General features: G+C 44.3%; 1 protein-coding gene and 1 long non-coding RNA gene across 2 annotated transcripts; one reads left to right on the top strand and one right to left on the bottom strand.

Annotated features, from left to right (window-relative positions):
* Nucleotides 1-12,628: 12,628 nt before the first annotated feature.
* Nucleotides 12,629-13,959, top strand: LOC144889556 (uncharacterized). The gene is made up of 2 exons (XM_078770246.1): nt 12,629-12,694; nt 12,833-13,959. The coding sequence occupies exons 1-2, from the start codon at nt 12,638-12,640 to the stop codon at nt 13,679-13,681; spliced, it is 906 nt and encodes a 301-aa protein (XP_078626372.1). The 5' UTR covers nt 12,629-12,637; the 3' UTR covers nt 13,682-13,959.
* Nucleotides 13,960-18,036: 4,077 nt separating this feature from the next.
* LOC144889559 (uncharacterized) lies at nt 18,037-22,884 on the bottom strand. The gene is made up of 2 exons (XR_013621869.1): nt 21,841-22,884; nt 18,037-21,810 (listed from the first exon to the last, which is right to left on the bottom strand). It is a non-coding gene; the product is annotated as an uncharacterized LOC144889559 (long non-coding RNA).
* Between the last annotated feature and the right edge of the window lie 3,529 nt (nt 22,885-26,413).

Below are 26,413 nucleotides of genomic sequence, written 5' to 3'. Positions count from 1 at the left end.
AGGGGTGAAGATTGGGATATTACATTATTTTGAGTAAGTATTGGCATGAGTAATTACATAAGTAATTATGAGTTATTATGAGTAATTAGTGGTATGAGTATTAGTTATGAGTTCCAGGTGTTGAGCTAGTTATGCTAGTTATCCAGCTAGTTATGAGTAAGTGATTATTTTAGTAAAGTTACATGTTTCGCTGTGTTGTGGATCTGCGGACAAGCTAGTTTGATGGGTACCCTGGGGTCTTCGGCGTGTCTATGTGTTTGGCTGTCTGTCACACCGGACTCTTGAATGGGTTTTCATGAGACGAATTTCAGACATAACAGTGAGAATCTATTTTGAGCGAATCACAGTGGGTGAGGAAAACATTGTGTGTGACCAGACACCAGAACTGACCAGAATTGAAATTGGAAGTAGACCAGGTTATTTCTATTATTTGTTTATTCGTGAAAATAAATAAATAATAGGGGGAGGTTAATGGAGGTTAATGGTGGTTTGTGTGTGTTAATGGAGGTTAATGGTGGTTTGTTTGTGTTAATGGAGGTTAATGGTGGTTTGTTTGTGTTAATTCTAGTTGAAACTCTCGCTGAAGTAATTTTCGTTTATTCTTATTTTTTGATTCGATTTGAGAGTTGAGATGATTGATTTTTTATTAATTTTATAATTTTATTTTTATTGATGTTGGAAACAGGTAATGGGATGCTGAGAGAAGGATTGAATTTAATTTGAATTGGACTGGATTAAATGGGATTGAATTAAAAAAATTGAATATTGGATAAAATTGGATCCACTTGGAAAAAAGTGGATTAGGAAATTGGAGAAAAGGTGTTCTATGAAACTATGAATTGAATGAATTGAATCTAGATAGATGAATTGGAGACCTGTAGACCAGGCGTTCCCAGGAGACTTGTGGACCAGGTGTTCCACCAGAGGAAAAAGACCAGGTGTTCGTGGAGCACTTCACCTGCAAGAACGCCTTGGAACCAAGGTGGACGGGACCAGTCCAGGTGTCGCTGACTACACCAACGGCAGTCTTTTGCGAGGGCAAGACCTCGTGGATCCACGCCATGCACTGTAAGTTGGCCATACAAGCACCAGACACTACACCACAGCAACCACAGTAAGGATGGGCCTAATCATAGGTGCGATACTATTGATAGCAACAGTAGCTAGGGGAAGCTGGGACAAGGGAGCTCGGGGATTACACTACGAATAGTACTGCAAGATAAACACAACCACAACATAACGGCTATAACATTCTCTAGGGGGGTTAGTAGGATTAATGGGGTGGTAAAGGGACTCCAGTGCTTATCCACCCACCTGGTCCCACCCCATGGGACAATGTTTATATGCGGCGACAAGGCTTACCCCTATTTACCAAATAATTGGGGGGGCACATGTTATCTGGGTTCAGTCCTTCCTGACGTTGAGATACTGGATGAGCTAGACCCAAAGTCCTTGGACAGGCGTTATAAGAGGTCAGTCATGAACGAAGATGGAACCACTAAACTACACGGGAGCCTATGGGAAAAGGTGTTTGGTTTCTTCTTCCCAGGAGCGGGCACAGTCATGGATAGTTTCCGGATAGATAAATTGGCTTTGGCCCTAGAAAAGGTGGCAAACGACACCGCTACGGCTCATGACATACTATTGGATACGGTGATTCACATGCGTACAATGGTGATGCAGAATCGGGTGGCTTTGGACATGCTCTTGGCAGAGAAAGGAGGGGTATGCGGAATTATAGAGGGAAAATGTTGCACTTACATACCCGATCCATCTGAAGGAGTGTCAGCCGCAATAGTGAGACTAAGGGAAACTAGCCACGCCCTGACGATCGATCGGATCGCGCGCGAAAATTCTTATACATTTAGCTGGCTCACTGACTGGTTCCAGGGATGGACGGGCACCATAGTGAAGTGGTTATTGACCGCACTGGCTGTGATAATCGGGGTAGTAATTTGGGGGGCACTAATGAAATCTCTAGTCCTCCTCTGTATGAGAAAGTATTTTACAGGATGGAAAGTGAAAAAGCCGCCGACAACGACTATGGTTCTGACCACAGAGGCCGTCGACCTGAACGGGTCCTTCAACAAGGCAGACGTGACCGGCGCTCCAGAAAATTGCATTGAATTTTGTGACGACTGTGATACTTGTGTGGATCCCATGTGGGAACTGGCTGCTGCCTGTAACGGTGTATGTGATGACTGTGATACTTGTGCTATAAACCCCTTGCGTGTACTGGCTAACGCTGCTTATGTATTACAAGCGGACAGCTGCACGCCCCCTTCCGACCCAACTATGGATCTGATTGCGACACTGGGTCTGGCGGTCGAGGGACCCGACGTGGATATCCTAGACCCGCAAGCCGACCAGGCGCCCATGGGAGACTTTGACATAAAGGAAGTCCCTCTCTTTTCTTCAAATGTTTCGGATCTCTTTGATCCAAATGTTTCGGATCTCTTTGATCCACATGTTGCGGATCTCTTTGCTTCAAGTGATTCGGATTCGGATTTTTACGCTCTGTACCCTGACCAGGAAATTGAGACACAAGATACTGACGACATTTTGTATTCCCCAGAACAGCAACACGTGAGGGACCTCATGGGCATGACCGTTGATTAACTTCGAAGATCTGCAAGGACTGCGTCTGCAAAGGGTGGGGGGAGCCAGTTCCGCAGGGGAAGTGATGCACCCTCTGGCGGAGCAGAACCTCATCTGGACCAGACGTCTTCGTTGTGGATCCGAAACGTTAATGAACTTTCATGTTTTGAGCCCTCAGGCTCCAAGCACGCACCACACGACACGTTCCCCAAATGCACGGGCGAGGCGCTATGGGCGCACGGTATGCCCTTGGGAGATACCCGCATTACACGATGGTCTTTCAATAAAGCCCGATGTGGCACGTTGTCTCTTGAGATACTTTGTCTCGACGAGACAAGAGGAAGGAATGTCAGGTCTCAGATTTGTTACTGCTTAATGCTCAATTATAAATGCCGGTTGACTGACGTATTACCACGTAAGCTATGTTATAAAATGCTGTTCTATAATGTTATTTCATGAGTTAATAAAATGTATTCGAACCTTAGGTAGGCTGCTTGAATCGTAGACATAAATCCTTTGATAAATTGCCAAAAACATTAACTGTTTTGTTTAATGACAGTGACGCCTGAGTTACAATGAGGTTTTTGCTTCGCTTTCATTTAAAATGAGGAAAGGCTCGCTTCAGTCGTGTTGGACAAATTGTATACGTGTGCACTTTCGAGGCTAGATAAGGCCGGTCGTAAAATCCCTATCATGATTCTCAGACGGCGCCTCGAGCCGCGGGCAGGAGAACGCTCACATGCGCGTGATTTTGCGTAACACTAGCAGAATGTTTAGGTTGCAGACATAAAACCTATCGTGAACCATATATATTTTGTATTAATCACAGCGACGCTTGACTCTGTATAAACATGCTCTGAATTACTCATTTTGAACAAACCCATATACTTTATGGGTTTGTCGAAGCCAAGAATGCACCCTCCCTTTAATGAGTTATATTTTCTGCCTCGTCGGAGTTTTGAAATCACATCTGGTCCGAATGATAAGGTGCGTGCTGCACTCCCCCGAATGACAGAGCGGATAACGGTGGGGGCTAGGAATGACGGGGAGGGACTCTCGCCAGTCGCTTTGTTCTCTCGGAGATTTTCTGATAATCGTATTCATATATAAATGAATGAGAATCAATGTGTTTTCAGGAAGGCTTGACTTGGCATGAGACTGGCTCTTGCTGTAGATGTCTTGGCTTCCTCCGGATCCGTATAAAGTGTTATTTCAATAAAGGTCTCGTCATTCTCAAGCCTGTTGGTGGAACTCTATTTCGATCAGAAAAGGTGGTTTCTGACATAGACACTTAGATAGGCCCTTTATTGCACACAGTAATTAAATTCCCTTCCCTGACAATGACTTTGGAAGAAAATGGGCAGAGAAGCCAGATCGGGGCACCGCCGGCTGGCCGCCTTCAGCTACATCACCAGCTAGGCTTAGCAACATCGCGTGACCATATTGGAGGGAAGGAGCTAGAAGGTTCGGTGGAAGGCGCTGGTTGGTGGCACGCCAAGGCTGACGTCACTGCCCAGGTGATAAAGGTGCGCTGCACGACATTTCAGCAGCTCTCGCCCTTGTGCTCTCTGGCTGTCTCGACGTGCTTGAAGCTCTTGCGCTTCTTCTTGGTCTTGAGAGGTCCTGGTGGTCGTTGGCTCGCCATCTGCGTGGTGCTTGGAGAGGTGCTCGGTGCTTGTGCAGGAGCGAGGCTCGGTGCTGTGAACGGGCAGGACCTCGTGTGTGAACGGAGAGGGCGTTGGCTCGGGCCTAGCGAAGCATGTGAGGCGGACGGAGGATTTCTCCGCGCTGGAGTTTGGAGCCGCGTTGGACGGACAAGACGTCGGACAGTTAAGATGCACCACATTCACCATCCCACGACGAACGTGTTCTTTTCTTAATTCATTCCTGTGTCTCGTTTTTGAAGTGAGGTGTGTGGGATCCCACTTTAGGCCCATTATTTGATTACCGTCGCGTTCCTTGTTATCGGGTGCCGTGAATAAATCTTTATTTTTGTACATTCGAATTTGGCGTTTGTGAGTTCATTAATTCCCTGCAGGATCGAAGCTGCCGTCGGTTCGCTGAAGGTAAGCGCTTTTACCACAGCTTCCACTTCCCTCTTCTTCCCACGCTAAATAAGCAAAATCCGTGTTTGGTCGTCGCCTCCAGTAAATTCGTTCTGGTCCATCCGTGGGCTCTGGCCTTAACTGGAAGGGTCCCCGTGACAATATGTTAATTTTGATGTCATTGGTACCTTCATTATGAAGTCATAACAAGAAAAGTATAATGCTTCATCCAATCAGTACGATTTTTTTTTCTCTGCAACTGTTGGTCTGATAGACAGGAAATTTTCACAGAAGGAGTGCCTCCTCCTGCAGAATATTTTAATGATAATTATGACGTTATCGGTCATGTGATACAGGCGCCATCCTGGAAAACCGAAAAACGTTGCACCTCTATGTTTTCGAAACTGCTCCATGGAAAATATTGAAACGTGGCTCATTGTAAAGAACTCCAAATGGGGAAACGTATTGTTAACAATGAGGTGCCTTAATTATGACGTCATAATTCGACAGGGACAACACCAGTTAGTCTGATCAGTTTGAAATATTATTGAGCGTGATCTCCACAACAATTATATTGGAGAATATAAATTTATGATGTCATCGCTCACGTGGTCTGGCAGCCATATTGGATCAAAAAAAAAAATCCTTCAAGAACAGAAGAGTTGTTTGGCTCACACCAAGTTGACTGAGCAGGGTAAGTATTCCATGAATACCATCTAGTTTATTAAATGTTGTTTAATGTCGATGTGATCTCCAGGATATTGCAGAACACAACCATCTTCATATTTACCCTTGCCTGAGGAGAGGGTATTTCATTTGAGTCTGTTTGTCTGTCTGTTTGTCCACACAGAATAAATATGGTTTTCTCTGCAACCGTTGGTCCGATTCAGAGGAAATTTTCACCATAGGTGCAACTCCACCTGTATAATTTTAGGAGAATAATTATGACATCATACATCACGTGGTATGGCCGCCATCTTGGAAAAACCGAAAAAATTTGCACCACTATATCTCCTAAAGCACGGAATAGAAAAAATTGAGACATGGCTCATTATAAAGAACTCTCCATGAGGAATAAAATATCTTAATGATGATGTAATAGGTGCCTCCATTATGACGTCATAATTCAACAAGTACAAAACTTCATCTGATCAAGATGAAATTTCTTGAGAGTCATCTCGGGATAAATTGGTGGAGAAAAGAAATAATGATGTCATCGGTCACGTGGTTCGGCCGCCATCTGCAATCTCTGATTGCTCTTTCTTGTTATATGTATATGTGATACGAGGAAGAGTAACCGTTCCAAGTGACGGGAAAAGCTTACAAAAGTATGTGTGTGTCTGTCATCGAGAGAGCCCAAATTCAACGTCAGAAAAGGAAGATCTCTCGTAACAGATTTCAAAACGGAAACATGCTAAACGGATAAAAGATGGAATATGATAAGTTTGATGCTCGAGTTCACAGATCCGACATCATATTCTTCTTCTTCTTCAGTCATCATCATCGGCGCCACGTTTGACAAAATGAACGAACGTGTGAATCCCATATAGCTCCCTCTTTTCTCCCTCATCGTACATTTCTCATGTTCAAACATTTCCCCTCAACAAACACAATCATTATACATTTCTCATGAATAACTTGATAATTCCTTAACATGATCACGAGTACAGATACGTTGCCTCACCTCCTGACAAAGCTCGCAACACCCACAACTCCCAAACCAATAACGGCATTAAGGAGGAGCTTCCACCCGTGACGTCATAAACAACACGACGACGCACTCTCGCAGAACGTGAGTGGGTGCTCCCATGAAGTCAGTGTCGCAGAGCGTGATGTTCTTATTTTAATAATTACAGCCCGATTTTCCTATTATTATTTCGTGTTTTGTGACGTTGTGTTTTGTGTGAAACGCTTCCTCACAGTGTGAACAAAAAGTGCAGAAACTCATCTGATGTGTGAATATCAGAGATTGAAAGTTGGACTTGGATGTCGTATGCCCTGTTGTGAATGAAGAGCAGGGCGGGAACATCCAATTCAGCACCACTTCTTCCAAGAGCCTTTCTGCAAGCCAGACACGATGACAGCAATTCATGTCCACTGAGGATTCTGCGACACACGTAACCAGAGATGTATGCTGGTGTGTTCTGCTGAGGAGGTCTGAGTTGAACATTAGGAGTAGCAACATTTATTCTATGTATGCTGAACAGGTGTGACAAACTGCACCGATCGACTCATTCTTTTTTTGTTGGTGAGACCTTTGCAGATGGATCGTCACTACACCCACCTTTCCTCCTTTATGGTAAAGAGGTTTTCTACCATTTCTTGGTTCAGACGAGAAGTGGGTAAATATTAATAATAATAATAATAATAATAATAATGTATTTATTTTATATAGCGCTTTTCAGGAAGCCCAAAGACGCTTTGACAGAGTGCAAAACATAATGCATAGCAAAACATAAAAACAATTGCAAAATATTGATAAATATAAACTGCTCCCACAACTGTTACGCAAGATATGGCAAGTTATTATTGTTTTTTTGGATGGCATGGCTATGGAGATTGCGATTCTAGCTTACATTGTTGGAATGGGCATTCGCCAGATAAATTTCAGAGGGAGGGCAAAAAAATTAAAAGGGCGGCAAAAATTGTGCGACTTGTCCCCTCTGGACGTCCATGATTGTAGGTAGGCATTTTGGGTCTAATGTTGTGTTATGCCTTGCTCTTAGTTGCATACTAAAATGGCGACCGATCACGCCTATTGGATACTTCCCGTTCACGGCCGAGTGGTTTATCTTCCTCTGCTCCAATATCGTTGGTCCACACCGCCCAAGAACATGATCCAATAATCGTGACGTCCTCGTGATTGGAGCTGTTTCAAAGAGCTGCTCCGGGTCTTTTCACCGAGTGTCTGAATGCATTGCAAAGCATCTTGAAATTGAAAAGAGTGCCGCGCCTTGATGGAAAGCAAAGTAGCACAATTTTGGACGAGGCGCAGCAGGTAAGTCCACAGCAGGGTGACCAGGTCCGAGGAAACGAAAATTCGGGACAATTAGGCAATAACCCTTTAGAACCCACTACAATTACCCTTTAAAACCATCACAATTACCCTTTAGAACCCATCACAATTACACTTTAGATCCATTTAGAACCCATTACAACGAGCCTTTAGAATCCATTATAATTAGCTTTAAGAACCCATTACAATTACCATTTAGAACCCTTTAGAATTACCCTTTAGAACCAATTACAACTAGCATTTAGAACCCTTTAGAATTACTCTTTTGAACCCTTTAAAATTACTATTTTGAACCTTTTAGAATTACCCTTTTTAACCCTTCAGAATGACCCTTTCGAACCTTTTAGAATTACCCTTTAGAACCCATTACAATTACACTTCAGAACCCATTACAATTACACTTTAGAATTGCCCTTTAGATCCTTTTAGAATTACCCTTTTGCACCCATGAGGAGTCCTGGCAGTTCGGGATGGAGGGAGGGGATATTATAAAAGTGTGGGAAATATCCCGTCCATAGAGTTCTTTGCTCGTTTGATCAAATGGATAAACATCACCATATTTACATGTTAAGGCAAAAAGTTTTCATTAATCCCATCTTTACTCTTTGAAATAACGTGAAAACGTGTTTCCAAATGGAAACTTGCAATAAAAATTGAGAAAATGCTGGAAGTTCATCTGAAAAAGTCTGATGAGAAAATGAGAATCGCAACATGTTGAAGTGAAAAATTAAATAATTACCAAGTTTTCTTTAGATTGTTTATTATAAAGGTTACCTTTTCTGCTTCTGAAGTCTTTTACTGTGAAGAAGGTTTTGATGCCTTGGCTTGTTGAGGTAACCATCAATTTAGACTTGTGCGTGCTGCCTGCAGCATACTGCTTGATATCGCCTAAGCCGCCGTGGAAATGGAGAAACTCTGAAAGAAACTGTGGAAATATTGTAACTGTGCAGTAATCTCCATGACAATTTTCAGTATCTTTCATCACCCAGTCATAACTTGTGGAAATCAGCTAGTCGTCGCGAAAGACAGACGTCCATTTTGTGGTCGCCTTCGTCTTTATCAGTGAACTTTGGCCCTTCAAAGTTTCATCACTCCCAGTCCCATGTGACGGGTCCAATGATGCCGTCATTGTTTCGTTTCCGGCTGCTGCTTGGTCTTATTTACAGCATATTGTTGCCATGATGGAAGCGTATGTGCCAGCCCTGCATGCCGTCTTTCCTTTCCCTTTTCAAATACTGTTAGACAAAAAATTGTGGGACAAATGGCGTCGCGGGAAGGTTTGAAACAGGACGGGGACATTTGAGTATAAAACAGGACAATCCCATATAATACAGGACACCTGGTCAGCCTGATCCAAAGGAGCCCAATTGGGCGCCTAAGGCGGGGTGTTGGCAACACTTGCCTGGTCAAATGACCTCTGTGGCATTCTCTCAAGCAGCGTTTTTACCACAGAAGTTGCGCAGGTCCTTGCCATTATTTTCAACTATTTTCTCTTAAAATTGCGAGTTGGACAGGCGACTGGGACAGATTTCTGTGAAGTCGGTGATGGCATGATACAGAAGCAAATGTGTTAAATATTCTGCTGCTTCGATTTGGGAATGCCCATTTTGCTTTTATTAGTGGGAGTCGGATGAGGGGAGAGAAAGAGAGAGTAAAGATTGGACAGAATTCGAAGGGGGGCGGGGAGGTTGAGAAGTTGTGGAGGGAAGGGAAGATAGAGTAAAGATTGGACAGATTTGGAATGGTCTAGTAGGAAGACTAGGTCCCCCTGCACCCCCCGGAGATATACTTCTAATCAGTGTTTCTAGATTGCACAAAATGTGTAGAAAATGACTAGCTATGGCCCCAAGCTGAAAAAATGTCCCACATACCATTTTTATGCAAATTACTGCTGCCATTATCAAAAAAACGATTTTTGACATATCTCAGCCAATATTGCAGATAATTGAAAAATGAAGGTGTCTAGACCCATGTTTTGAAGGGCATAGATCATGATAGAACTATTCATAACATGATTACATGTGTCTATGGTATACTAGTATGCATATTAATGCTGTAATTACAAAATAATCAGTTTTACAAATGATAAGGATACGTTAATACTGCAGATAACTTAACATGGTACATAAGGGGTCTAAACCCAGGTATTTTCAAGGTTAAATGTCAACAAGATGCTCCTGAGTCTTGCATAGGGGCGGGACATTGGCAGTAACATTGGTACCACTCAACTTTTCTTCCCACCATTGACTTTGTATTGCGAGAGATTTTCACTTGCTTATTTAAAGGTTTCTCACCCAGCCCACGTAAAATCTACCAACTCCTGCTGTTAACTCCCAAACATATTTTTTTATGTTATCCAATCACAGTGCAGAAATGACAGACTAGAGATCCAAATTAGTGCTGCTATAGCTGCCATTTTACATTTCCATCCATGTAACATGCGCGCTCGCGCGCTCGTATCAATTGGTAATGTCGCGCGCTCGTATCAATTGGTAACGTTGATGTTATTGAATACCTCAGTTGAAAGTTCAGTCTTCCATTCCATCTGTGTGTTGTTCTTGGTATTCATCCTCCAATCTAGCCAGGTAAGATGCTAACTATAATGTTACTCACACTCTTGACTTCAGTTTCTGCATGAAATCATAAACAGGCAGAATAACAGCTGAGCCAGCTAGCACCATGTTAGCTAACGTTAAAGCTAGCCTCATCTATGTACAGTATGTTCCTAATGTCGGTGTAACTTAAACTTTTGTTAATGCCAAACATGAGACATATCTGTTGACTTCTGTATATGAATTGAACCAGAAAGAGGCACGACAGCTGAGCTAGCTACAGTAACTTAGCACAATGTTTCATTGGCCTAGATAGCTAACGTTAGTGTGGAAGAATTTAGATGTTTTAGCTATTAGCACTTTTGATGCCACTAAACATGGTTTAGTCAGCTAAAAAGTACCCTAGTGTAGAACATGACTCAGAACCTCTGTTACCTCACTGAAAACTCAGAGCCTCCTTTCACAGGCACTTTTAACATCATTCGTGATTTCTTATTTGTCATTTAACAGTGATGGTAGACATCGACAGCAAGCATGCCCAAAAGAAAACGGAGTGTAGAACCTGCAGCCCAAAGCTCTCCTCCTACATGCATCCTTCATGTACCATCCATGTCTGATCATGGGGATTTCACGCCCCTCCGTAAAATTAAAGGATCTGCTTCAGAAAAACTGCAACTGCTTCAAAAGATCCGGGATAGACGTCTCAACCAACCGCATGACTCCCCATGTCGTATGCAATCAGTATGTGATCAGATCCCGGCAACTCTTCCTGATGACCTAGAAAGAGTAGGATATCACAGCAAGTGTTATAAGCACTTTGTCCGCCACTTTCATCGTCTGGGAGATGATACAGAACCAGGGCCATCAACCTCATCATGGCATCACTCTCCTCGTAAACCAGGAGGTTCTGCTGAACCCATCTTCCCGCCAGAGTGTATATTTTGTGAGAAAGTTGAGACCAAAGATGCTCATCGCAATACTGAGAGGCCTACAACCTTCCCATCCTTTAAAAACAAAGAAAATGCATGGGAGCAAATCGAAACACGGGCTGAGAAAATGGGTCTCTATCGACTCCATCGAAAGGTGAAAAACAAAGACCTCTTTGCATGTGAGGCCAAACACCATCCGTCATGTTTTAAAGCTTTCCGCACAGCATTCTACAACTATGAGCGTGCGATTCACAGAGCCGAAGCACCAAAGGAGCAGGCTTGCATGTCAGCCGCCCATGAAAAGGCATTCAACTCAGTACTGGAACACATTCAAACCCAGGTCATCCAGCAGAATAAAGTTCTACAGCTTTCTTCCTTGCGCTTGCTCTATGTCGAGGAACTGAAACTGAATGGATATGAGAACTCAAATTATCGGTCAGAGAAACTACTGAAACGCCTACAGAATGACCCAATCAAGGAGCATATCCACTTCACGAAGGTTGATCATGACAAATGTGATGTCATTTCTTTCTGGCTTGTGCACAGCTCAAACATAACAGTTTCCAATGCTCTCGCACGAGCATTCACACTCGGAAGCACAAACAAGAACCAAAATGTTGCCCTCCAACTTCGCCAGGGTATTCTACAGGCTTTCAGAGAGTGTAAAGACCAACCATGGCCACCAACAGCTGAAGACATGGAGCTCAATCCTGAAGACATCCTACCTCCAGACCTTGTCCGCTTTCTCAGCGTGCTAATGACTGGCAAGGAGGGCATCGAGACAGAAAAGGTGAAGCGTCTGGTCTTCTCCATTGGACAAGATCTGTGCCGTGCAGTGTCAGATGGAAAATGGAAGTTACCAAAGCACATTCTCCTCTGTGTGACTGTAAGGCACCTGTTCCGAAGCAAACAGCTCACCACAATACTACACAGGCTTGGACACTCTGAGAGCTACGATTTCGCCTTGGAGTTGGAAACTGCTCTCGCCAAGGTCCTGGATGAAGTCTCAACTTATCGTACACCACAAATTGTGACAGGAGAGGGCAACCTTGTATTCCACTGTGAGTGGGACAACTTGAATAAAACCACTACCAGTGTGCACGGCAGCAACATTGTAAACAGTGCTGGAGGAATCATGGTGCAGGAGGTCAAGCCCGGGTTCGAGAGCAGCAAGGACCGAATGCTACCTACCATCAATAGGTCACAACAGCGTAGCCTGAAGGTCGACACACCAAAAACTCTCCCACCCTTGCACTTTACTCGCGTTGGCCCGAAGTTCCCTGAAGGCTCATCATTCACACCGCCAGCAGAGAATGACACAGTCTATGCCACTACGATGCAAGAGTACTACATCTGGCTCTTCATCAGATACATCGGAAGCTGTGGCCTGCAGCCTGTGCCTGGGCTAGGGGGTTTCACCTCTGCAACTGGTTCTCCCCCACCCAGCAAATCAACAGTCGACTACTGCACGCCTATCCATCTCTGGAGAGAACAGAGATGGCTGTGCTGATCGTGGAGGGGAAGGCCCACCAACTTGCCTCAACGAATGGCAAGGTAAAATTGAAAGCCCTTCGTGAATGGCGATTCAATTTGTAATTTTTCCTGAAAAAAAGGTGATTACCTGTGATGTTTGTCTAGATCTGAAACTGGCAGTGACTGGTGATTGAAATGCGGTGCCTTTTTGTGTTTCAGGTCGAGGTACGTGAACTCCCCACGATCTACAGCAACCAGGAAGAGACTGATACCAGGGTGGTTCTGTACCTCCATCATGCTGCTACCATCGGATACAAGAACGCTGTAGTCAGAACACCGGACACAGACATCCTCCTGATCCTGCTCCACCATGCCCACAACATCAAGCTGACGGTGTACCTGGATACAGGGTCAGGGAAGCATCGCCAACTTGTCAACGTCTCTGAGCTGGCAGAATCCCTGGGAGAGGACTACTGTGCCACTCTCCTGGGGTACTATGTGTTCAGCGGAGAAGACTGCACCAGTGCCTTCAAAGGGAAGGGAAAAGTCGGGCCCTTGAAAAAGCTGGAGAAGAATCCCAGGTTTCACAGGGCATTCGGTGAACTGGGTGACAACTGGGATGCCAACCCTGAGGTGGAGAGGCAGTTAGAAAAATTCACCTGTGTGATGTACGGCCAGAGTCGCGAGTCATCAGTGGACATTGTCCGTGCCAAGCTGCTACGAAAAATGGTGGGAGAGGACAAGACCCTCACATCCAAGTCCAAGGTTGATCTGGCTCGCCTTCCTCCATGCCAGTCTGCCCTGAAGCCGCACATCCAGCGTGTGAACCACCGCGTAGCATTGTACAAAAGAGCCGATCAACCTATCATCGAAAAGCCAAAACCTTATGAGGAGCAAGGATGGATAAGGACTGATGAAGGACTGTTGAAACCAATGTGGTCCAGTGGTCCCATCCTACCAACCTCACTGGTGGATCTTCTGAACACAGGAGAGCACGAAGAGGAGGAGGAAGAGGAAGGAGAAGAAGAGTTTGACTCTGACGATTTCGATGAAAATGATGATGACTGACTCAGTGTAGAATCACTAATGCTAATGATGTTTATCTAAAACAAGCAAGAGAAGAGTGGTCACATTGAGTGCTAGGACTATTTTGACAGTTGTAATATTTAGAAAAATAAAACTTTGTGTTCACGTCTGTGTAGACGGACCTTAATATGAGTCTATTATTTCGTAAAACTGTGATTATTTTGTAAATAAAGCACTAATTAGCATACTAGTATACCATAGACACATGTAATCATGTTATGAATAGTTCTATCATGATCTATGCCCTTCAAAACATGGGTCTAGACACCTTCATTTTTCAATTATCTGCAATATTGGCTGAGATATGTCAAAAATCGTTTTTTTGATAATGGCAGCAGTAATTTGCATAAAAATGGTATGTGGGACATTTTTTCAGCTTGGGGCCATAGCTAGTCATTTTCTACACATTTTTTCCAATCTAGAAACACTGATTAGAAGTATATCACCGTGGGGTGCAGGGGGACCTAGTCTTCCTACTAGACTAGAAGGGGTGATTGAGAAGTTGTGGTGGGGAGGGGATTCATTCCTTAGGGTTGGGAGTGGGAGGACTTGGTGTTGGAGGGGGGGAAGAGGAATAGGAAGTGTTTCATGAGCTCACTTGATTTAATGAAGGATTTTACACAAATTTGCATTTCCATAAACATTCTCTTTTTGGTAATCTCCTTGTTCTCCATTGTGAATTGCCACGTGTTTTTCAGGAGGTTTGACAGATTTAAAAGATTCTCCACCAACTGTGCATTTGTACGGTCATTCTCTGTTGTGAATTATTATGTGTGTATTTTTGGGTGGATGACTGATTAAATGATTTTCCACAACTTTTACATTTGTATGGGCGTTCACCATTGTGAATTCTCATGTGTGTTTTAAGGGTGATGTCGTGGAATAACTTGAACCTCCATCAAGTCATACCAGTTCACAGGTTGGTAGAATCATTTATTAAATACATGCACATGGAGAGAGGTGCTAAAACAACACAGGGTCAGCACCATGCTCTCCAGTGAAATGTTTCAAATGAACCCCTTTTATACTGTTGTGTCAGCCCGAACGGTTAACACCGCTGGGTGACGAATGGCCGTAACAAGTTTAATTCCGAGGCACGTAGCCGAAACTGGCGGTTGGTCCATCGTAGGCGGGTAAAGGAACCAAAGTGCTTAACATATTTAATGTCACAAATTTAATGAAAGTAAATGCAGTGAATAAAAAAATGAACGGTGAGGTAAAAACTAGAATTCCAACTGTGAGGACCCTCCACGCAGATACAAAAACAGACAAGGGGAACGATAATTTTTTTTAAAGGTTTTGTTTTTAAGCCGGCCAGCACTCAGCTTTGCGTCCCAAACTATGCCTGGGAGCTTGATGGTCGCAGCAGTCCGTGCAGCCACCTGCGAGGGAAACGCTCCAAAAAATGGCGCTGAAAACTCCCAGGCATGAGCAAGCAGCCAACCGTCCCTTCCTCGCTTCCCCCTCCAAGCGAGACGCAGTCCTCCTCCCCTAAAACGCACCACAGTCAACAACACCCCTCCTTCAACGTTGCAAAAGTTCCAAAGCTCCAAAAAGTTCTCTTCACGGATGCACCCAAGACAAAAGACAAAGAGCGACCGCCTCAGACCAACGCTAGAACGAGAGAGAGACTGAGCGATTCTTCTTCCTCCTCGCTCTCAAATCTTCTTGCTCTGACGTCACACTGTCCAATCATGCACTTCGGGGGCGGGGCTTCAAAGCCCTCTTGACCGCCCACCGATTCTCCGCCTTTACTGGGCGGGGCCTTTTTCCTGTCGTGTTAATGTGGGCGGGCTTACTTGTTGGTCGGCTCTGCTCGGGGTCTGTCGGCATTCATGTCGGTTGTTGTTGTTTAATGGTGCACTTTGCATGGCTGGCCTTGTGGTAGTTGTGAATAATAATGTAGGAAAAGGTCACAGGGGGCAATCACATACCAGGGAAACTGATCTTAACCCCACCTAGTTGACATAACACCACCACCTCCACCCTCCCCCCCCCCTCCGACCCCGTGCCCGTGTGGTGACACGCAAACAATCTTAAGCTCACAGTTTTTATACTTAAGTACATCGAGATGAGCTTCCCACTCGCACACGGTCCATGCTGCCCTGCACAGTTGTATATCCACGATGGTATTAAATCCCCTACCCCAACAAATGTAACAATAAAGTGTAATAAACAGAGATGTGCCAATTTATGGGGAAATCACTTCATGCCTTGTTCTGCTGACATTAAGAAATTTACAAGTAAACAACAGATAGTGATCAGTAGATGGCAAACAAGAGACTCTGTTATCTTCTATGAGCAGCTTTAACATTGCAAAACATTGAAACACAGAGATGAAAACCAAGTGCTCATTACTTTCTTAGTATTAGCCCAAAATGATTTGCGTCAATCTCATGGTCTCTAGACAGGGGCGTCGAGAAAGGGGGTAAGGGGGGGGGCTGCCTCGGGGCCCAGGGTCTGTTGAAGGGCCCGAGCTTCTCTTGTAAATTTTATTAAACAGCACAGTAATCATATTTTATATTTTATCGATTGACGCTTTCTCTCAAGCTGACTCTTTATATACACCACTGTGTATATATATACAGAGTTGGCATTTAATATGGAATATGTTTTTTTTCTTGACTTGGGTTTACTTTCTGAACTCGGTATATCAATCTGGTGAGTTTCTTTTCTGCTTCGGTGATTTCTTTGTTGAAAGAACCATGTCACTGATTGTCTGTCGCAGCAAGAAGTCAATAACAGGACTATATCACAGGTGGCATGACAAAATGTACGGACAGGTACATTTGAGGATTGGCTTCACAATCGGGTATATAAGGGTTGTTGCGTTCTGTATTCATGGAAAACAACTGCTGCACGTCTACAAAAGCTATTGCCGCTTCCCCTGGAGATGGTCCGTCAACTCGACAATGCTGTTTGTCATTTAGTGGTGGCTTTACGAAATTCCGGCATGAAACAGCGTGCTATTGCTCGGCAGTATGGCATCACTCAAGGTCATGTGTCAAAGATCCTGAAAGGAAATGCTCAGAGGGGTGTCCCTACTCCAATACCGAGGTCAGGACGTCCCCGCAGAACCACAAGGAGGGATGATCGCCAGCTGCACCGGTTAGTCCGCAATGGCCATACCAAGTCAGCTAATCGGCTTAGGGCTGAGTGGCAGCAACTGACAAATGTGCCTGTATCCAGAAGGCTAGTCAACCAACGACTGGTTCAAGTATGCTATCGTGCCAGACGTCCCCTGAGAAAGCCACGTCTGACCAGACAACACCGCCAGCGCCGATTGCAGTGGGCCAGAGAGCACCGTCAATGGCAGCCAGGACACTGGAATCACGTGATCTTCAGTGACAAGTCTAGATTTCTGGTCTATCGTCAATATGGCCGCGTCCGAGTGCGCAGACAAGTGCATGAAGCCTACAACGAAGATTGTATAGTGCCAAGATTCCAAGCTGGAGGTGGTGGGGTGACCGTTTGGGCTGCTTTTCATGCAGGGGGCAAAACTGACCTGGTTGTTCTGAATGGAAACCTGAACCAGTTCAACCACAGGGCCATTCTGGAAGAAACATTGCTTCCATTTGTTCGTGCAGCCTTTCGAGGAAACTTTGTCTTCCAAGATGACAATGCACGGCCTCATCGTGCTCGCATGATCCAACACTTTCTTGCTGACCGTGGTGTAGAGCATATGGAGTGGCCTGCCATGTCCCCGGATATGAATCCGATAGAGAACTTGTGGGCAGAATTAACGCGTGAAATCGACAACTTGGACCAGCAGCCTGCCTCTGTGCATGAATTGCAGCAGGCTATTTTAACTGCATGGCAAGCGATTCCTGTCCAAACCTTGGCAAATCTCGTGAACAGCATGCCTCAACGTGTACGTGCTCGCCTGAATGCTCGTGGGGGTTACACGAAGAACTGAACTGTAATTTTAGTGTCCGTAATCTGTCGTAATTTAATTTTTGTTTTTGTTAAACAAAATTTTTGGCTGATGTGCAAAATAAAGAGATACTTCTGGAAAACGCACAGAAGTTTAACACAGTACTGTCCGTGAATTGAATTCGATATCAGTTTACATCACTTTCAAGGATCAATTTATTTGCTTCAAAATGTCAAATGTGGTTTTTGTTTCTTTTAAAGGTCACATTAACAAAATCTAGAATAATTTCAACATAATTCCAATGAACATTTGGTTCTCAGTCATCTTGAAAAGTAAGGTCACCCCCACAAAAAAATATTCCGTATTAAATGCCAAGTCTGTATATATATATATATATATATATATATATATATATATGTGTGTGAAGAATCAGCTCTTCGTTTGGAAAAGAAGTCCACAATAGCCTGGAATGGCGCAGCTTTATTAAAAACCAACTTATACAGATCCGGAAGAAGCCAAGACATCTATAGCAAGAGCCAGTCTCATGCCAAGTCAAGCCTTCCTGAAAACACATTGATTCCCAGTCCATTTATATAGGGACACGTTTTATCAGGAAATCTCCGAGGGAACAAACAACACTGGGAGAGGTTCCTCCCCGGTGGGCCAAGCCCCCACCGTCACCCGCTCTGTCATTCGGGGGAGTCAGCCCTTCCTTATCATTCGGACCAAATGTTTCTCTGGGCTCCGAGAAAACAGAAATGTAACTCACAAAGAGTGCATGCTTGGCCAGATAAGCCCAGAGCAAATATATGGGTTCACATGAGTAATTCAAAGCATGTTTATACAGAGTTAGGCGTCGCTGTGATTAATACAAAATACATATGGTAAAAACAACAGGTTTATGTTATCTAGCCTTGAAAAAGCACACGTATACAATTTGTTCAGCATGACCTCAGCGAGCCTCTCCTCATCCAAAACTAAAACGAAGCAAAAACCCTTTATTAACTTCATGAAAATAGCATTTTTAAACCAGATTTAAATCATAACACATTAGCAACCAACGTCTATAACTGAACTTTAGGCAATAACAAATCTACTACTTGACATTCCTTCCTCTTGTCTCGTCGAGACAAAGTATCTTAAGAGACAACGTGCCACATCGGGCTTTATTGAAAAATAATTGTGTAATGCGGGTATTGAAAAAATAATTGTGTAATGCGGGTATCTCCCTAGGGCATATCGTGCGCCCAAAGCGCCTCGCCCGTGCATTTGGCGAACGTGTCGTGTGGTGCGTGCTCGGAGCCTGAGGGCTCAGAACATGAAAGTCCATTAACGTTTCGGATCCACAACGAAGAGGTCTGGTCCAGATGAGGTTCTGCTCCGCCAGAGGGCCACCACCTCCCCTGCGGAACTTGCTCCCCCCACCCTTTGCAGACCCAGTCCTTGCAGATCTTCGAAGTTAATCAACGATCATGCCCATGAGGTCCCTCACGTGCTGCTGTTCTGGGGAATACATAATATTGTCAGTATCTTGTGTCTCAATTTCCTGGTCAGGGTACAGAGCGTAAAAATCCGATTCACTTGAAGCATTTGAACTTAATACATATGAAGCAAAGAGAGGAACTTCCTTTATGTCAAAGTCTCCCTTGGGCGCCTGGTCGGCTTGCGGGTCTAGGATATCCACGTCGGGTCCCTCGACCGCCAGACCCAGCGTCGCAATCAGATCCATAGTTGGGTTTAAAGGGGGCGTGCAGCTGTCAGCTTGTAATACATAAGCAGCGTTAGCCAGTACACGCAAGGGGTTTATAGCACAAGTATCACAGTCATCACATACACCGTTACAGGCAGCAGCCAGTTCCCACATGGGATCCGCACAAGTATCACAGTCATTACATACACCGTTACAGGCAGCAGCCAGTTCCCACATGGGATCCACACAAGTATCACAGTCATTACAAAATTCAATGCAATTTTCTGGAGCGCCGGTCGCAACTGCCTTGTTGAAGGACCCGTTCAGGTCGACGGCCTCTGTGGTCAGAGCCATAGTCGTTGTCGGCGGCTTCTTCACTTTCCATCCTGTAAAATACTTTCTCATACAGAGGAGGACTAGAGATTTCATTAGTACCCCCCAAATTACTACCCCGATTATCACAGCCAGTGCGGTCAATAACCACTTCACTATGGTGCCCGTCCATCCCTGGAACCAGTCAGTGAGCCAGCTAAATTTATAAGAATTTTCGCGCGCGATCCGATCGATCGTCAGGGCGTGGCTAGTTTCCCTTAGTCTCACTTCTGCATCACCATTGTACGCATGTGAATTACCGTGTCCAATAGTATGTCATGAGCCGTAGCGGTGTCGTTTGCCACCTTTTCTAGGGCCAAAGCCAATTTGTCTATCCGGAAACTATCCATGACTGTGCCCGCTCCTGGGAAGAAGAAACCAAACACCTTTTCCCATAGACTCCCGTGTAGTTTAGTGGTTCCATCTTCGTTCATGACTGACCTCTTATTACGCCTGTCCAAGGACTTTGGGTCTAGCTCATCCAGTATCTCAACGTCAGGAAGGACTGAACCCAGATAACATGTGCCCCCCCAATTATTTGGTAAATAGGGGTAAGCCTTGTCGCCGCATATAAACATTGTCCCATGGGGTGGGACCAGGTGGGTGGATAAGCACTGGAGTCCCTTTACCACCCCATTAATCCTACTAACCCCCCTAGAGAATGTTATAGCCGTTATGTTGTGGTTGTGTTTATCTTGCAGTACTATTCGTAATGTAATCCCCGAGCTCCCTTGTCCCAGCTTCCCGGGGAGAGTGTAGGCGCATTCTGATTCTCCCATACGCAAGTGGCCGGAACCCTGGAGGCAGACCCTCCCTTTCTGTGGTTTGACCCAGACGGGGGCAGGCCTCTCGGCCACATGGGCAATCATTGACGGGCGATAATTAAATTGTCGATTGCAACTCTTGCCGTTGTCAACCCCTTCTCTTTCCAGCATGGTGACTAAACATGGGGAATCGATAGGTTGTGAGCAGAGGTCATTGAGGGACAGAGGTAGCACTATCATGTGTATTCCTGTGGTGCCTGCTTGGGGAAAGCGCATGCACGACCAGCAGTGTGTCCTATTTTGAATTGTTGCCACTTCCCTGGCCACTTTCCAATATGTGTTTTCACCCTTCTTTGGGGCCTTATTCTGGGGTTGTGGCGTGAGTATGTATTCGATGCATGGTATGTAGTTCTTTTCGCCACCGGCCGCGCCAGGGGTCCAGACGCTGCACCGGACCTGCATAGTCATGCCTTTCTCTAGGCGCGTGCGTGTTTGTAGCTTAAAATCAGGGGTTCCCCATTGGTATCCTGGTTGGGCCAAGGTCTTAATGCTAGCTTGCCCGTCTTCCCGGAACTCTCGTTGCTTTTGTAGTACCATGCCAACGCGTCCAGGCCCTGCCGACAGTGCTAGCCAATTTATGTTCACCCAATTTGTGTGCAGGGCTTTCTGTTCGAAACATGGTAGTGATACTCTTTGTCCCCATGTTACGGTGAGGTGTCGGGTTTCGTTTTCGCATCTATTGGAATCGGAGTTTCCCCTAGCTGCTGTCGCTATCAATAGTATTGTACCTATGATTAGGCCCATCCTTACTGTGGTTGCTGTGGTGTAGTGTCTGGTGCTTGTATGGCCAACTTACAGTGCGTGGCGTGGATCCACGAAGTCTTGCCCTCGCAAAAGACTGCCGTTGGTGTAGTCAGCAACACCTGGACTGGTCCCTTCCACCTTGGTTCCAAGGCGTTCTTGCAGGTGAAGTGCTCCACGAACACCTGGTCTTTTTCCTCTGGTGGAACACCTGGTCCACAAGTCTCCTGGGAGCGCCTGGTCTACAGGTCTCCAATTCATAGATTCAATTCATTCAATTCATAGTTTCATAGAACACCTTTTCTCCAATTTCCTAATCCACTTTTTTTCAAGTGGATCCAATTTTATCCAATATTCAATTTTTAAATTCAATCCCATTTAATCCAGTCCAATTCAAATTAAATTCAATCCTTCTCTCAGCATCCCATTACCTGTTTCCAACATCAATAAAAATAAAATTATAAAATTAATAAAAAAATCAATCATCTCAACTCTCAAATCGAATCAAAAAATAAAAATAAACGAAAATTACTTCAGCGAGAGTTTCAACTAGAATTAACACAAACAAACCACCATTAACCTCCATTAACACAAACAAACCACCATTAACCTCCATTAACACAAACAAACCACCATTAACCTCCATTAACCTCCCCCTATTATTTATTTATTTTCACGAATAAACAAATAATAGAAATAACCTGGTCTACTTCCAATTTCAATTCTGGTCAGTTCTGGTGTCTGGTCACACACAATGTTTTCCTCACCCACTGTGATTCGCTCAAAATAGATTCTCACTGTTATATCTGAAATTCGTCTCATGAAAACCCATTCAAGAGTCGGGTGTAACAGATAGCCAAACACATAGACACGCCGAAGACCCCAGGGTACCCATCAAACTAGCTTGTCCCCAGATCCACAACACAGCGAAACATGTAACTTTACTAAAATAATCACTTACTCATAACTAATACTCATAATAACTCATAATTACTTATGTAATTACTCATACCAATACTTACTTAAAATAATGTAATATCCCAATCTTCACCCCCTATGCAAATCGAAGCACCCCGGACGATCCACAACCAATATCAACCACTGTAGCCGTCTTCCCGACTCCAGGCAGCCACACGCAGCCACATACATCTCCATCCACGTCACACAAGACAACAGCCAACGAGTGTGTCCACCACACAGAAACCTTTGGCAATGCAACAACCGAACTCCCAGACAACCAACAACAAAACCCAATCCATCTCCATGGCTCATCAAGCAGTTCCAACTTAATCCAGCTTCACATACCGATTTCCCCAAAAACTCGTGAAACTTCACCCCCATTTTGGAAAAACCCTGGACTAAACCCTGACACCCTAAATAACTTCAGACTCATCTCCAACCTACCCTTTCTGTCAAAAGTTTTGGAACGTGCTGTGGCCACTCAACTCAAACATCACCACTCTGCCAATAACCTGTATGAAACATCCCAATCCGGATTCTGCTCCAGCCACAGTACTGAAACTGTTCTCCTCAAAATCACCAGCGACCTTTTCTCTCCTCTGATGCCGGCAACCTCAACATTTTCATCCTCCTCACCTCAACGCCTCCTTTGACATCATCAATCACACCATCCTCCTCACCCTGTTTAGACCAGCTTGTGCCTATTAAACCCAAATTAGTTCACTCCCAAGCTTCACATGGACCACCTACAGCACTGCAAAGATGTCCTCTACTCCACCTACTACCCTCAAATTATCCACTCTGGCTCCGGAATCCCAAAAGCACTCTTCTCTGCAATAAACAAACTAAATAAACAAACTTTACAACGTGAACAAACTCCTCAGCGCCCTGGATACCGCCACCTGTCATTCAGAGTAGACAACAGCATCTCCTTTCTGGCTTTCAGCATCTTCCTCGAACTTAACTATGATAAATCTAAATTAATCTTCGTTTGCCCACAACCACTCACCAAATTCACCCATAACTTTGCCCCCAACATCGATGGTCATTTGAACACAAATTGAACAAAATTAATCGAACAAAACACTTCCATTAACTCGACATTCTTTTCACAGCACAAAGTTCACTTGAACATCTTTTTCCTGGATACTCCCTCTTTATTTTTATACCATACCATGCTTCTCCACTTGCAACCCAAATATTTTCCATGAAATAAATAAAATGAATTTTTTGAATCTTCTCATTATTTGAAAGTTTACAAAATGTCCCAAATCTGTATATTATTTTCTACTGTGGTTATATTAAACCATTATTTTACCATCCCAGTACCGTCCCAGTACTTCTCAAAAACCGTTACACTTCTCAAATTCGTTACAATATATATATATATATATATATATATATATATAAATCCAACTTTCAATAAACTGAAAAATGCTTCGCCATGGAATAGTCCACCACTCATATAAATAATCATAAGAGTTCTGCAAAACATCTCCATCTTTAAAACTTAGCCAACCAATTTTAAACCACATGTTTTCCCCCCAAAAACAAGTCACATTCTTTGTATATTGCCAACATTGTTCATCGTTTAAGTATCATCCAGAACTAAATTTTTATAAACCATCAACTTGTAGATGCATTTATTTATATCCCATTAACCCAAGAACTCTCAATTGCTTGGTTATATTTTAGTAATGTCATATATCCATATTTCTTTTCCAAAATGTTCCTGATATACACATTAATCCCATCTGTCTTTGTTTCCAGATCAACTCAAATCAGGAAATCAACACAAATCCTTATTACCTCCAATCAATTCAAAATTAAATCAAACAATTCAAAACCAGATCGGATCAGCGATCAAAAATCACTTTTCCAATCAACACATTCCAAGCAACAATTCATTCAAAGACCAAGCTTAAAAACACAACTCTCATCTTACTGTGACAAATAAGCAACCAACCTACTTCACACTAAAACAAATAACTTTTCATCACCCCTTCCTTGATGGAAAAACTTGATGATTACACGAAGTTCCCGTTTACATTTTGTGACTCACAGCTCCTGCCTCCATGGAACAATGACGCCTGAGCACTCAATTAGCCCTCCCAGTACCAAAGACTTACAATCAGACCGACAGACAAACAAATAACAGAGGCATGTCGCCAGCCCCAGCACAGGACATCACCTTTCCGGGCAGGCACAATATAATCCACAGCATCGAAATGCCAATTTCTATCCGGAGCCTCGCAAAGCCAAAATCCATGCATGCGTGCTCCATCATGCAACCCGATCTGTACTCGGTGCGCCCGGCACCCCCTATAATCAGTGAGTTATAATAACCACAATATCTCTGGCACCCAACTCGTGATACCACAATTTAATCCACGTTACTTGCATCTCTTCATCCTCCCAAATGTCCTCCATTTAACGTGACTCAAATCCATCTCAAATCCCCACAGCTCGATCGAACACGTTACTGTACTCGGCTCGGTTAAATTAAATTCCAAGCGTACTGTCCCTGACGCTTCCACAACAACAAAAAACTCGATATTCTCTGTCCACTAATTATGTACATGATTTTGGTTTTACCCACAATATAATGTCCCGATATTCTCCAGATTTAAGTCCTATATATCCTGTCGTTAAAGCAACACCCTGTAGACTGACTCCGCCTGTCGTTCTTCCAAGGTTAGTGAATTACCTCTGACCTTTCCCTTGCATATCTCGAACAAAGGTCAACTAAACTTTAAAAGGTCAAACTTCGAATTGGTCAACACAAATGCATCGATGCATCTTCCAGCCGCCACTCCGCACTGTACCTTACTGTATGAACAAGACTTCCTGTTGGAACTTGGCTCCGGAAATTAATTACTCTGTCTTGAAATCGTTTATTTTAGCCATCTTAAATAAATCCATCCATCTATCCATCTTATAAATAACGTATTCGTCCTGTGACATTGCCTGGCATATATGTCGCAGCCGGCCACTATTCCGACATGGCTCGTCTGACATGAACGTCCGACATCCAGCAAAGTCGAAATGACCCACAATGCATTTGGGCACACATCCTCCTCTGAGAGTGGGCGAGTTATCGCCGGCACTCTGAGCAGATAATTAAACGAACATTGCCAGGATTCTCGGATAGACGTTTAATTTCACAACACACATGACAAAAATCCGATTTAAATTCAGAGATCGCCGATCGACCTGGCACAACCATCTCAACGCGACGACGCCACGCCGCCCCCGTCTTGGCGCGCACCCTCGTGCCTCCACACGAATCCCAACACTCCCTGCACGCCGCTCTATTCGCGTTCGCGGCGGGGTTTACCTCACGTTGGGACATGCAGTCGGCTGTCATAACAAAGTGCGAAAAGCTGTCATAACAAATCTGCGACCTGACATGTAGTGAGCTGTCAGAACATTGAGCTGTCAGAACTCATCCCTAGCTCGTAAACATCGCAAAAAAAAACAGGATCTCCGACGCTTGACCTCTCTGACCCAAAATGCACTATATGACACCAATTCCAAAGGTGAGCTGCCTCAGCGATACATCCCACACATACAATCCACAATATCTGCCATTGAATGAACTCTTCGATTCAAGTAAAACACACATATTGATTCGAATTCTGAATTTAGCGAAAAAAACAGCCCATCCTGCAACCATCTCCAAGAAACCCGCTTCATATCAACAGTAGGTCGACAAGGGCACTCCGAGTGCTTTCCTGACCCGATTTATATCAATTCGCTTCCCAAACAACTCCCAAACAGATGAAAATCCGGACTCAGTTCAGGACCTCGCCTGTTCTCTCGGATAGACGCTAAAATGGACATTCCCGGCCTGAATTTCCCGCACGTCGAGCAGATCACTTACAAAGCTTCACACCGAAACCCTCTGCTTTGCATATGTCATACAGACAAATACATTGGCTAGATACACACGTCAATTAACATCCCAATATACATTCATTCCTCATTCATATACTCATAGAAGTCTCCCAGACTTCGCGCGAAACTCAGATCGACTCAAATCATGCCTTTCTCCAGCCACTCCCAAACAATCTTTGCTCATTCATGTTACGTCTCTCATTCAAGGAAAAGGATTTTTGGGACGGGTTGGACGGGGGGTGGGTTGAGGTGAAAAAAAAAAGGGAAGGCAGGGCGGGGTGTTGGGGTGTTGCCTAGAGCCCTGGGACTGAGCTCAGGTCTTGGGGGGGTGGGGGGTGTTGCCTAGAGCCCCGGGA

The sequence above is a fragment of the Myxine glutinosa genome, chromosome 1, assembly GCF_964187855.1.
Source record: "Myxine glutinosa chromosome 1, kmMyxGlut1.1, whole genome shotgun sequence".
Lineage (NCBI taxonomy): Eukaryota > Metazoa > Chordata > Myxini > Myxiniformes > Myxinidae > Myxine > Myxine glutinosa.
The sequence above is the reverse complement of the archived record's forward strand: the minus strand, read 5'-3'. Positions and strand labels throughout refer to the sequence as shown.